General features: G+C 48.0%; 1 protein-coding gene and 1 long non-coding RNA gene across 9 annotated transcripts in view; one reads left to right on the top strand and one right to left on the bottom strand.

The window, feature by feature from the left end:
- Positions 1–797, bottom strand: part of EPC1 (enhancer of polycomb homolog 1) — a 72321-nt gene extending 71524 nt beyond the window's left edge. For 2 of the 8 annotated variants that reach the window (XM_061468140.1, XM_061468138.1), the window contains exons 1-2: positions 574–785; positions 382–488 (exon numbers count right to left, since the gene is read on the bottom strand). In XM_061468140.1, the coding sequence (XP_061324124.1) occupies positions 382–486 (105 nt within the window). In that variant the 5' untranslated portion in view covers positions 487–488; positions 574–785. Of the gene's footprint in view, positions 1–155; positions 315–381; positions 489–573 lie in introns of those variants that run through there. The other 6 variants (XM_061468133.1, XM_061468134.1, XM_061468136.1 and 3 more) reach the window with 6 other exon arrangements.
- LOC133276889 (uncharacterized) overlaps positions 1–12980 on the top strand; it is a 129364-nt gene that overhangs the window by 16374 nt on the left and 100010 nt on the right. Inside the window, exon 2 of the long non-coding RNA XR_009746048.1 lies at positions 4537–4710. This is a non-coding gene — a long non-coding RNA (uncharacterized LOC133276889). The remainder of the gene's footprint in view (positions 1–4536; positions 4711–12980) is intronic.

Here is a 12980-nt window from a genome sequence, read left to right as displayed (position 1 = left end):
GGCGGGCGGCGGCCCCGTGGCCCCCGCCCCACTCCCCCCTTCCCCACCTCCTGCGCTGTCCCACCCCCCCCCCCCCCCCCCCCAGCCGCTGCCGCCGCCGCTACCGCCGCCTGGAAAAATGCAGTGTGCCATTTTACACCGCCTTTGAAACGCACAGGACCAAAGTCTAGCTCTGGTTTTCGGTGACACTGCAAAACTAGGGCTCACTCCACGCAGTCCCCCTGCCTCATCCCTCCCTCCGCTGCGAGCAGCCGCCTCCGGAGAATTCATACAGAAAGCCAGCCGGAGAAAACAATTCCGAGACTTTGCCGTTTTCCCTCTGTCCCTTCTCCCCTCCTTCCGTCCCTTCCCCCGCCCCAGTCCCCCTCCCAACCCCGAAGCAAGTTTCTGCCGGTCAGCGCATCCCTCGGCCTTCCCCTGTGGCGTCGGAGCGCCCCGGCCCTGCCGTAGTTCGGCAACCTCGCAGAATCTGAAAAAGCCAGTCATGCCTGAAACAAAATCCACGATTCCTGGAAAGTGGGGAGGCTTGAATCCCAACAAATACCCTATTTACTTACAAATATAAATACCTACCTTATGAAAGAACTAAATTAACACTAAATTCAACAGATACATCTGCTACGGCAGGAATAGTTTTTCTATAAATACCGTTTTAAAAACCCCTCCTTATACTGACTGACAGAATTCTACCATGCTGCCCACAAACAAAATGGCTGTGGCACCGAGTTTTTTGGTTCCTCCCACTGTGCCTCCCCCTGGCCTCCAGGAAGTGGTAGAAATCCAAAATAAAATCCGCACGAAAAGTACAACGCATCGTCCAAACTCCACCAGACAGCACGGGGAGAGGGGCACGTTCACCAACCTTGTCTTTTCTCGAGGATTTTTATTGTTTTTAAAAGGGATCAATCACTGGGAATTTACATCACTCTGTAATTTGAACTTCCTGCTTTACATATTTATAAGGTCTTTCACCTATCTTGGCAGGCTTTCAAATTAAGTGGGTTGGGAAATTCGATGCTGTGGCTGTAGTTTGTGAGCTGAGTCAGGTAGTCCCTGCTGGAGCTGTGCTGGGAAAAGACGGGCAAATTCTAACGCTGCCCGTGCTCAGTGCGAGATAAAATTAAACACCCACCACCCCCACGCCCCATCCTACACACTCGTAAAGGAGTGCGTAGGCCCAGAGAGGACACTGCAATGAGGAAGCTCAGTGATAACTGGAATTTAGGCCTCCTGCACATAAATACACCTTTTGTAATACTTGCATTTTCGCATTTGTGGTTCACAGGGGTCTGCCTCATATGATTTCTGTAGAAATAACCTTAGATTTTCTGTTATTATGATCCTTTATAGTGTTGCAGCCCTTTAACTTTCTCGCCATTCATATTAAAATGAAAATATGTAGGAAAAGATGGCGTATTTAAATTAGAGATGATCATAAAAACGCCAATATATGGCCCTCTGTCTGGGCCCCCAGTCTCGCCCAGCAATAGTACAGCTCCACTTGCACACAGCCTCGTGGGCTCCTTAGGGCCTGATTCATTCCCCGTGAGAGTCCTTTTACTGCCTGTAGGAGGAGTTACAGTGGAGACAGGCTGTCAGACCTGCTGAGCCTGATCTAGCACTGTATTAAAAGACTTGCATTAATATTCCCATCCACTGCTATTCTAAACCCGTTTTCAGAGGCACTGAAAAAGCAGTGAAATTGGTGATGTTTTTTTCTGAATCATATCTCTCCATCTTAGATTTCAAAAAAATATCTGCAAAGAACTTGGAGCAAATTTAGTCATTACTATCATTTGTTTGTATCATCACACTATCTAGCATCCTTAATGCTGGACTATGAATATGATGATATACTGTACAGAGATATAGGGCAAAAAGATAATTCCTGCCCTGAAGAGCTCAAAAGTATAAGACAAAAGACAGCAGATGGCTACAGGCAGATGAGGGGAACAGTGAGACTGTATTGATCAGCTGGGGAGGCACAGCATCAGCCTAACTCTTGTTTCTGTGTACACATCATGGCGTAGAAGAAGACACAAGTGAGATTTGGTGAAGAAAATTAATTATCTTTGTACTTTTGTTCATGCTGTCCTCCTTTCTAGAGAGGTTTTCTTTCAACAGCCACAAGGATGTTTGTTTGGAAAAGCAGCAGATGAATTACAAAAGTCTAATCAAATTGGCATTAATTTTTTTTTTATAATGAAAATAGGGACATGGCTTCATGGTGGACTTGGCAGTACTCAGTTAATGGTTGGACTCAATGATCTTAAAGGTCTTTTCCAACCTAAATGATTCCATAATTCTATGAAAATAGACAAGGGGTGAGGTAGGCTACGTGAGCATTGAAAATACATGTGCAAAGCTTATGTTTGATATAGAAGAGGCAATGAAAGGATCCAAAAGGCATGGTGACACGCAAAAATCACAAACCAGGCCTGCTAGCAATTAACAAGCCCTAGAAAAAAAAGATACACAGTAGTTCAAATTATATGGACCTGAAGAGATGTAACATGCGATTTGTAGCAATGTAGGTGTTCTTAACCATTAATATGAGGACTATGTGTTGATTATCTGAATCTCCCCCCCCTAACTTGTATGTAGTGAATTCATAAGCACTGCTCTGAGTGGTAGTGTTTATTATATGAACATCTGCTTATCAAAGGATCGCCTCAAACTTGTTAATACAAGCAGATAAACACACAGGAGGGTTGGGACCAAAATGACCACACACACCGGGAAGGTTTCTCCTCCTGACACCCATTTTTTGAGAAGCCTTCATCTCCTTGCAGTGCTCCATAGATTAAATGCTCATCACTAACTGCCTTAAGCTAGCACAGGTCTGACAGGGGCCTCATCTGAATGGTTGAAGGAGCAGAAAGGGCCATGCACTCTTGTTTAGGGCATAGCTTTGTCCGGGAGTGCAAACCATGCTCTGGAGGAGAGATACGGTCTGTAGGCTCATGCCTCTCTCAGTACATTCCTTGTTATGTCATGTTGCTGCAGGTGTTTAAACTTTTTGTCTTTATTTCCCACATTTAGTACTGGCGTTACAGTAGTAACAGGAATATATTTATAAATTCTTTATAATTCTTTTGCATGAAATACCTAAGATAAGATTGTATTTAATGCAGCTACAATGTGACAAGCTCTGAAGTATGTTGGCAGGTCACGATATAACTTGGGGCTAAATACAGCAAAGTAAATAACTTTAAATGAGCTAGGCCTTGGTGAATGTTTGCGGAAATATGACATGTGACAAATGCGAAAGGATTTGTCTGGATTCTTTTGTTGCAGGCTAAACTAAACTGAACTCTATTACAAATTTCCTTCCGATTGAAAGATAACTAGTTCTGTAGATGAGCTGATGCATGGTGACTGTTTAAGGCAGGGTCATTCTCTATCATGTTTGATCTCATCATCAGTTTTAACTGAAAATAGTGTGTATCAAGTGCTAAAAGTTGAGAACTGAAATAGTGATAGACATGAACAGTGTGGGGTTTTTTGAGTAAGTGTTCCAGGAAAGGCTAAACAGTATGTTCTCGTGCCTTGGGAACAACCCTCATTTGCCTTGATGTCAAACTCCCTCAAATTTCTTATTGTGCAGAATAACTCTAAAGAGTACCACCATCCGTTTTTAAAGCTTCATCCAGTGCTTGGTGTGAGTGTTCATCTTGAGATTTTAGTTAAAAATATGGAAATAGAATATCTGTATGGGAGCAAAGAAGCAAACTATATTTTAGGATTTAGAGTAGCACAAAGAAGTGGCTAAAACCTGACAGAATTCAAATAATGTCTTCTCACTCAACTTAGTGAAAACACTTTTTACATTCTGCTTGCAGTATAATTGCTTTTATTATTCTTTATCTTTATCATTTTCATTAATTTTTATCTTGCTCATAAAGATTTAACTTTAATGCCATATTTTTCAAAGTAGGTCTCCATCTCTATACTTATAATAAACATACCACATTGATCTTCTTTTGACAATCTTTTCTTGATGTCTTTAGGAAGTGAATTACCAGTCTTGTTTAGTCAGTGAATCATTAGGTACATAGCAATATCTGAAGGATATTAAAGTGCTTTTGCAAGTAAGTGGTATGTAACTGATCATTTGTTTTCTTTTCATACAAATGGCATTGAATGTTTTTCAGTTGAAAGATCAACAAATGCGTAAATATTTTACATTTTTATTCAATAGATAATGTTCACATAGCTGCATAATTGCTCTGGAAGAATCTAAAAAACTGATTTACTGTAATTTCGAAAGTTCATAAATTACAGCATAAGAATGGATCATTGATGTCTGACTGCATTATAAAGGAGGACTTAGTCTTCCCTAGCTTAATTCTTGTTTGACCCAGGTCAGATATTTATAAAAAGCATCTAGTCTTGGCTGAAAATGTATAATGATGAAAAAAAATCACCATAATCTTCACTGAATTGTGACATTAATTACTTGACTCGGTTGAAATTTAATTTTAAATCACAGGCTTTGTAACTTATTAAACCTTCTCTTTCCATCTCTCTTTCTAGGTTCTGGTTTTGTTTGAGCATGTAAGACTCACAGAATGTTACTCTTTGTTATGGGTGTTATGTGACTGTAGTGCTTCTCCAGTTTATCACCAATCTCCATGCTTCACAAACCATGGACATCAGAAAGAGGTGCAATATGTGAACACCACACTACTTGCCACATACTGAAGTAAGGTATTTTTTCTCCATATCCCAAGATTTCATCTGCTTTCTTGCTCCATTAGCATTGCAGGTATGCTTTTTCATTAATTTATATCCTTTGCAGTTACTCCTTTTCGGTTCATACCTTCTCACTTCTTCTGTCAATAGGACTTAACATTGCTCTCGGAAATTTGCTTTCTCCTGCACACAGACAAACACACTGCTGTACTTCTGTCCACCTTAATAAGCTGATCTAAGTTGCCTTTTACCAGTAACCCATTCACTACTGTTTTCCTCTTATTTAAACTCTGCAGTACTGTGAGCTTCAGCAAGGATTTCTTTTCTCATTAATCTTCAAGCATTGTTTTTTTTTGTTGCAGACACTGAAGTTGCACTGCTGCTTTTCCTTCCTAGTGCTGGGACTTCATATTCAAATACTCTATGATTAGACCAAGTAGGTTTAAATTACAGTATTGTCACAGGCTGATATGTCATTCATCCTTTTCACATCAGAAGTCCTGCCAGTGACAGTTCAGATGGTTTAGGATGACGTTCAGTGGCAAAAAGTGTGGAAAAAGAGCCAAGTCGATATAGGTGGAGAGCCAGTTAATTACAAAAATGCATAGGAGTCTTTTGAAAATAAGAAACACAAATAAACCTCCAAAACATCTGCTGCTGTTTGTCGCCACAGTATGCCACACATCTCTGAGTATAACTTTCCCCCCATTCTTTCTGTTGTATCCTATGATGATCTGAAAGTATCTACTCGGATCTACTGTAGAGATTGGTCAGGTCATAACCTACATCTTTTTGTGCATTAATAATCTTTAAGAGTTTTGGAAAGTATCTTCTGGTGAGTTGTGGTAGGAATCAAAATGTGCCTGCATTTCCAAATTAAATCTATGCCCATATGAAAAAAGGACATGGAACTGTTGGAACAAGTATAGAGAAGGGCCACAAGGATGATCAGGGGACTGGAGCACCTCCTGTATGAAGACAGGCTGAGAAAGTTGTGACTCTTCAGCCTGGAGAAGGCTGCGTGGAGACCTCATAGCAGCCTTCCAGTATCTGAAAGGGGCCTCTAAGGATGCTGGGGAGGGACTCTTCATTAGGGACTGTAGTGACAGGACATGGGGTAACGTTTGTTACGCAGGGTAACGTTTGTAGCAGAGGGTGTTTTGATATTTGGTTGTGTTTGTTAACATTCATGTGTCTCGTCTGGCGGTTTACCTCTTGTACTACTATTTGAAAGCAACACCTCACTGACTGCTGCCTAATTCCACGTTCTCGAAAGCTCAACAAAGTGTTTTGATCCCAGTTTGGTTTAAACCGTCTGGGCCGAGCAGGTTTTCCCTGCAACACTCATGAAACACAAGTAAGTGACTCAGGTCTGTAGGATAGTATTAAAACCCTCGGGGAAGTATCGTGTAAGAAGAACATGGAGCTAGGAGAGGATCTGGTTCGAGACCATCTTAAGAACCTGAACGTGCACAAGTCCATGGGTCCAGATGAAATCCATCCGCGGGTCCTGAAGGAGCTGGCGAATGAAGTTGCTAAGCCACCGTCCGTCATCTTTGAGAAATCATGGCAGTCAGGTGAAGTTCCCAATGACTGGAAAAAGGGAAAATATAACCCCCATTTTCAAGAAGGAGAAAATGGATGACCCAGGGAACTACAGAGCAGTCAGTCTCACCTCTGTGGCTGGCAAAATCTTGGAGCAGGTTCTCCTGGATGGCCTGCTAAGGCACATGAAAAACAACAAGGTGCTTGGTGACAGCCAGCATGGCTTCACTAAGGGGAAATCCTGCCTGACCAATCTGGTGGCCTTCTAAGATGGGGCTAGGGAACTGATGGACAGGGGTAGAGCAGCTGATGTCATCTACCTGGACTTGTGCAAAGCATTCGACACTGTCCCGCATGACATCCTTGTCTCTAAATTGGAGAGACATCAGTTTGACGGATGGACCACTCGGTGGATGAAGAACTGGCTGGATGGCCTCACGCGAAGAGTTGTGGTCAGTGGCTCAGTGTCCAGCTGGAGACCAGTAACGAGTGGTGTCCCTCAGGGATCGGTGTTGGGACCGGTCTGGTTCAACATCTTCGTCACTGACATGGACAGTGGGATTGAGTGCACCCTCAGCAAGTTTGCCGATGACACCAAGCTGTGTGGTTCAGTTGATACCCTGGAGGGAAGGAATGCCATCCAGAGGGGCCTTGACACACTTGTGAGGTGGGCTGATGCCAACCTTATGAAGTTTACCCATGACAAGTGCAAGGTCCTACACCTGGGTGGGAGCAATCCCAGGCACAGCTACAGGTTTGGCAGAGAAGAGATTCAGATCAGCCCTGCGGAGAAGGACTTGGCGGTGTTGGTCGATGAGAAACTGAACATGAGCCAGCTTCAGTGTGCGCTCGCAGCCCAGAAAGGCAACCGCATCCTGGGCTGCGTCAAAAGGAGCGTGACCAGCAGGTTGAAGGAGGTGATCCTGCCCCTCTCCTGTGCTCTCGTGAGACCTCACTTGGAGTATTGTGTGCAGTTTGGCGTCCTCAACATACAAAGGACATGGAACTGTTGGAACAAGTATAGAGAAGGGCCACAAGGACCATCAGGGGACTGGAGCACTTCCCGTCTGAAGACAGGCTGAGGAAGTTGGGTCTGTTCAACCTGGAAAAGAGAAGGCTGCATGGAGACCTCATAGCAGCCTTCCAGTATCTGAAGGGGCCTCTAAGGATGCTGGGGAGGGACTCTTCATTAGGGCCTGTAGTGACAGGACATGGGGTAACGGGTTAAAACTTCAACAGGGCAAGTTTAGATTGGATGTAAGGAGGAAGTTCTTTACTGTAAGGGTGGTGAGGCACTGGAATGGGTTGCCCAAGGAAGTTGTGAATGCTCCATCCCTGGCAGTGTTCAAGACCAGGTTGGAAGGAGCCTTGGATGACATGGTTAAGTGTGAGGTGTCCCTGCCCATGCAGGGGGGTTGGAACTAGATGATCTTAAGGTCCTTTCCAACCCTAACTATTCTATGATTCTATATGCATAACATAGTAGAGCTTTCTGTTGCATTCTGTTCAGTTCCATTCCACTCTTCTGTTCTATTCCACTGCATTTTATCGCCTCCCCCTCCCTGCACTCACAAGTTGTACAATGAGGAGATCCTTATTTACCTGAAATGCCAAGGGAATTTCAGCACCAAAACCACTTTCAAAGACACAACTCAGAACGGTTACGGGTAGAAAGAGTATTTGATTTATTTCTAAATCAAGTGATTTGATTTAGTTTAGCTTAGTTAATTGTAGTCTGGTTTAGCTTAGACCCTTCAGTTTAGCTGGAAAAACCCTCCCTTGCAGCCTGAGAAAGGAAAGCCAGGGCAGGAGCGGTGCCGTGGTGGTGCGAGAGCAGTGCAAGAAAGAACCCAGCCAGAAAGGGCCAGGGAAGAGCTGACGAGGGCTGGTGCTCAGTACTCCAGAGGACAGCAGCAAGTCCCGGGGCCACGCTGGGGCCACCCTGGGAGTCCAGAAGGCTGCCTCCCCCCGGATGCGGGGCACGAGGGCCACCTGCGTGGAGCACGAGCAGCTGCCTTTGGGACACCATGACCCAAAAGAGCCCCGTGAAGGGGCTGTGCTCGGCTGCAGAGGAAGGCAAAAAACCCCAGGGACGCTTGCTAGTCCAGCCTGGGGGGAAAAAAGCCTTCCCCCCCCATCTGCAGGACACGAGGGGCCGCCTTCGTGGAGCATGAGCACCAGGCGATAACACAGCCAGAATGGACCCAGGAGCCCTGACAAGGGGTCATGCTCAGTGCTCAGAGGAAGGCAAAAAACCCCCGGGGACCGGTGCCAATCTGCCCCGGGGGAAAATTCCTTCCTGACCCCAGTGCTGGCGGTCGGCTACTCCCTGAGCATGTGAGCAAGACCTGCTCCCGCTCCACACGCTGGTTACGCCTCTAAGGGGACAAGGGGACACTGGCACTGCTTTTTCTGCTTCCACCTGAAGCCATCTCAGGGGCTTCCAACAACAGCAAAATGCCATTGGCCTGATGAATCCTCGGAGCACGAATCCTTCCTGTGCTTGGCAGTGGGAGCTCCAGAGCACTGGGGGAGGGCACTGAGCCGCCTGTGCATCCTTTTTCTTCTGGCTACTGCCACTCTCTCCCCAGGAGGTGAGGACGGCGAGCTCCCTGACAACCAAAGCAGGATCCCTCGATGATGCTTTGAGCGTGGCCCCTCCAGAAGCTGGAACCGCAGCACAGAACCTCCTGCAGCTTCGCAGCTTCAAGTGTTCCCTACCTCAGTCCCCCCCCTCACCTAATACCGTGGTGCCCAGCAGATGAGGACGGCGAGCTCCCCAATGTCTGAAACAGGATTTCCATCCATCCATAGATCCGATGAGCTTTGAGTGTGGCCCCTCCAGGAGCTGGAACTGCAGCACAGAACCTCCTGCAGCTTCTCAGCTTCAAGTGTTCCCTCCCTTAGTCCCCCCCCTCACCTAATGCCCTGGTGGCCAGGAGATGAGGACGGCGAGCTCCCCAGTGACTGAGGCAGGATTTCCATCCATCCATCCCTCCATCCATAGATCCGATGAGCTTTGAGCGTGGCCCCTCCAGGAGCTGGAACCGCAGCACAGAACCTCCTGCAGCTTCACAGCTTCAAGTGTTCCCTCCCTTAGTCCCCCCCTCACCTAATGCCCTGGTGCCCAGGAGATGAGGACGGCAAGCTCCTCAGTGACTGAGGCAGGATTTCCATCCATCCATCCATCCATAGATCTGATGAGCTTTGAGCGTGGCCCCTCCAGGAGCTGGAACCGCAGCACAGAACCTCCTGCAGCTTTGTGCAGCTTCAAGGGTTGCCCCCATCAACCCCCTTTCCCCTGCCAGGAATTCCCCCAGTGCCCCAAGGACTGCCTCTCGGATGCCCTCCGCCTGCCAGCTCTGTCCTGGTGGCAGCGCCGGGCACTCTGGCAGTGGGGCAGGGGAGGGCGCTGGACTCATACTGCCCCGGAGCATTGTGATGCTGCGTGGCCGGGTGCCGGCACTATGACACGGGGGTGACGGGGCCCCTGCAGCCCTGCCCACCGCAGCCCTGCTGCTGCTGCCCCTTCACCCAGCATCCCTTGGGGAAAGACCTTTGGGCTGCTGGCCCTGAGGCAGCGCCTGTGCCCAGGAGGCCCAGGGGATGTCCCTGCCCATGGTGGCCACACACTGGGCATCGCCGCGGGGTGTCCCTCTAAATAAATCTGTATGTTCATACTGTATCCATAAAGGCTTTTATACCACGTACAGTCATTGGAGTGTGGCGATCCCAAAGGTGAAAGGAAAGGGGTTTAGGTTCCATCTGTATGAACTTGGCAGAGAAGTAGAGAGCATGCAGCATTTCCTCACCATTCCTTATCCATACACCAACTGGCATTTGCTACTACACTGCCTATGGTGAGGTCTTCTTGGAAAGGAGAATTCAAGAAATCTCTTCTGCGTTTGTTACGCAGGGTAACGTTTGTAGCAGAGGGTGTTTTGATATTTGGTTGTGTTTGTTAACATTCATGTGTCTCGTCTGGCGGTTTACCTCTTGTACTACTATTTGAAAGCAACACCTCACTGACTGCTGCCTAATTCCACGTTCTCGAAAGCTCAACAAAGTGTTTTGATCCCAGTTCGGTTTAAACCGTCTGGGCCGAGCAGGTTTTCCCTGCAACACTCATGAAACACAAGTAAGTGACTCAGGTCTGTAGGATAGTATTAAAACCCTCGGGGAAGTATCGTGTAAGAAGAACATGGAGCTAGGAGAGGATCTGGTTCGAGACCATCTTAAGAACCTGAACGTGCACAAGTCCATGGGTCCAGATGAAATCCATCCGCGGGTCCTGAAGGAGCTGGCGAATGAAGTTGCTAAGCCACCGTCCGTCATCTTTGAGAAATCATGGCAGTCAGGTGAAGTTCCCAATGACTGGAAAAAGGGAAAATATAACCCCCATTTTCAAGAAGGAGAAAATGGATGACCCAGGGAACTACAGAGCAGTCAGTCTCACCTCTGTGGCTGGCAAAATCTTGGAGCAGGTTCTCCTGGATGGCCTGCTAAGGCACATGAAAAACAACAAGGTGCTTGGTGACAGCCAGCATGGCTTCACTAAGGGGAAATCCTGCCTGACCAATCTGGTGGCCTTCTAAGATGGGGCTAGGGAACTGATGGACAGGGGTAGAGCAGCTGATGTCATCTACCTGGACTTGTGCAAAGCATTCGACACTGTCCCGCATGACATCCTTGTCTCTAAATTGGAGAGACATCAGTTTGACGGATGGACCACTCGGTGGATGAAGAACTGGCTGGATGGCCTCACGCGAAGAGTTGTGGTCAGTGGCTCAGTGTCCAGCTGGAGACCAGTAACGAGTGGTGTCCCTCAGGGATCGGTGTTGGGACCGGTCTGGTTCAACATCTTCGTCACTGACATGGACAGTGGGATTGAGTGCACCCTCAGCAAGTTTGCCGATGACACCAAGCTGTGTGGTTCAGTTGATACCCTGGAGGGAAGGAATGCCATCCAGAGGGGCCTTGACACACTTGTGAGGTGGGCTGATGCCAACCTTATGAAGTTTACCCATGACAAGTGCAAGGTCCTACACCTGGGTGGGAGCAATCCCAGGCACAGCTACAGGTTTGGCAGAGAAGAGATTCAGATCAGCCCTGCGGAGAAGGACTTGGCGGTGTTGGTCGATGAGAAACTGAACATGAGCCAGCTTCAGTGTGCGCTCGCAGCCCAGAAAGGCAACCGCATCCTGGGCTGCGTCAAAAGGAGCGTGACCAGCAGGTTGAAGGAGGTGATCCTGCCCCTCTCCTGTGCTCTCGTGAGACCTCACTTGGAGTATTGTGTGCAGTTTGGCGTCCTCAACATACAAAGGACATGGAACTGTTGGAACAAGTATAGAGAAGGGCCACAAGGACCATCAGGGGACTGGAGCACTTCCCGTCTGAAGACAGGCTGAGGAAGTTGGGTCTGTTCAACCTGGAAAAGAGAAGGCTGCATGGAGACCTCATAGCAGCCTTCCAGTATCTGAAGGGGCCTCTAAGGATGCTGGGGAGGGACTCTTCATTAGGGCCTGTAGTGACAGGACATGGGGTAACGGGTTAAAACTTCAACAGGGCAAGTTTAGATTGGATGTAAGGAGGAAGTTCTTTACTGTAAGGGTGGTGAGGCACTGGAATGGGTTGCCCAAGGAAGTTGTGAATGCTCCATCCCTGGCAGTGTTCAAGACCAGGTTGGAAGGAGCCTTGGGTGACATGGTTAAGTGTGAGGTGTCCCTGCCCATGCAGGGGGGTTGGAACTAGATGATCTTAAGGTCCTTTCCAACCCTAACTATTCTATGATTCTATATGCATAACATAGTAGAGCTTTCTTTTGCATTCTGTTCAGCTCCATTCCACTCTTCTGTTCTATTCCACTGCATTTTATCGCCTCCCCCTCCCTGCACTCACAAGTTGTACAATGAGGAGATCCTTATTTACCTGAAATGCCAAGGGAATTTCAGCACCAAAACCACTTTCAAAGACACAACTCAGAACGGTTACGGGTAGAAAGAGTATTTGATTTATTTCTAAATCAAGTGATTTGATTTAGTTTAGCTTAGTTAATTGTAGTCTGGTTTAGCTTAGACCCTTCAGTTTAGCTGGAAAAACCCTCCCTTGCAGCCTGAGAAAGGAAAGCCAGGGCAGGAGCGGTGCCGTGGTGGTGCGAGAGCAGTGCAAGAAAGAACCCAGCCAGAAAGGGCCAGGGAAGAGCTGACGAGGGCTGGTGCTCAGTACTCCAGAGGACAGCAGCAAGTCCCGGGGCCACGCTGGGGCCACCCTGGGAGTCCAGAAGGCTGCCTCCCCCCGGATGCGGGGCACGAGGGCCACCTGCGTGGAGCACGAGCAGCTGCCTTTGGGACACCATGACCCAAAAGAGCCCCGTGAAGGGGCTGTGCTCGGCTGCAGAGGAAGGCAAAAAACCCCAGGGACGCTTGCTAGTCCAGCCTGGGGGGAAAAAAGCCTTCCCCCCCCATCTGCAGGACACGAGGGGCCGCCTTCGTGGAGCATGAGCACCAGGCGATAACACAGCCAGAATGGACCCAGGAGCCCTGACAAGGGGTCATGCTCAGTGCTCAGAGGAAGGCAAAAAACCCCCGGGGACCGGTGCCAATCTGCCCCGGGGGAAAATTCCTTCCTGACCCCAGTGCTGGCGGTCGGCTACTCCCTGAGCATGTGAGCAAGACCTGCTCCCGCTCCACACGCTGGTTACGCCTCTAAGGGGACAAGGGGACACTGGCACTGCTTTTTCT

The sequence above is a fragment of the Pezoporus flaviventris genome, unplaced genomic scaffold (genome assembly GCF_033815535.1).
Source record: "Pezoporus flaviventris isolate CSIRO_AGI_PZ_B2104156 unplaced genomic scaffold, CSIRO_AGI_Pfla_v1 ptg000047l, whole genome shotgun sequence".
In the NCBI taxonomy this organism is placed as follows: Eukaryota; Metazoa; Chordata; class Aves; order Psittaciformes; family Psittacidae; genus Pezoporus; species Pezoporus flaviventris.
This window is presented reverse-complemented; position numbering and strand designations above follow the sequence as displayed.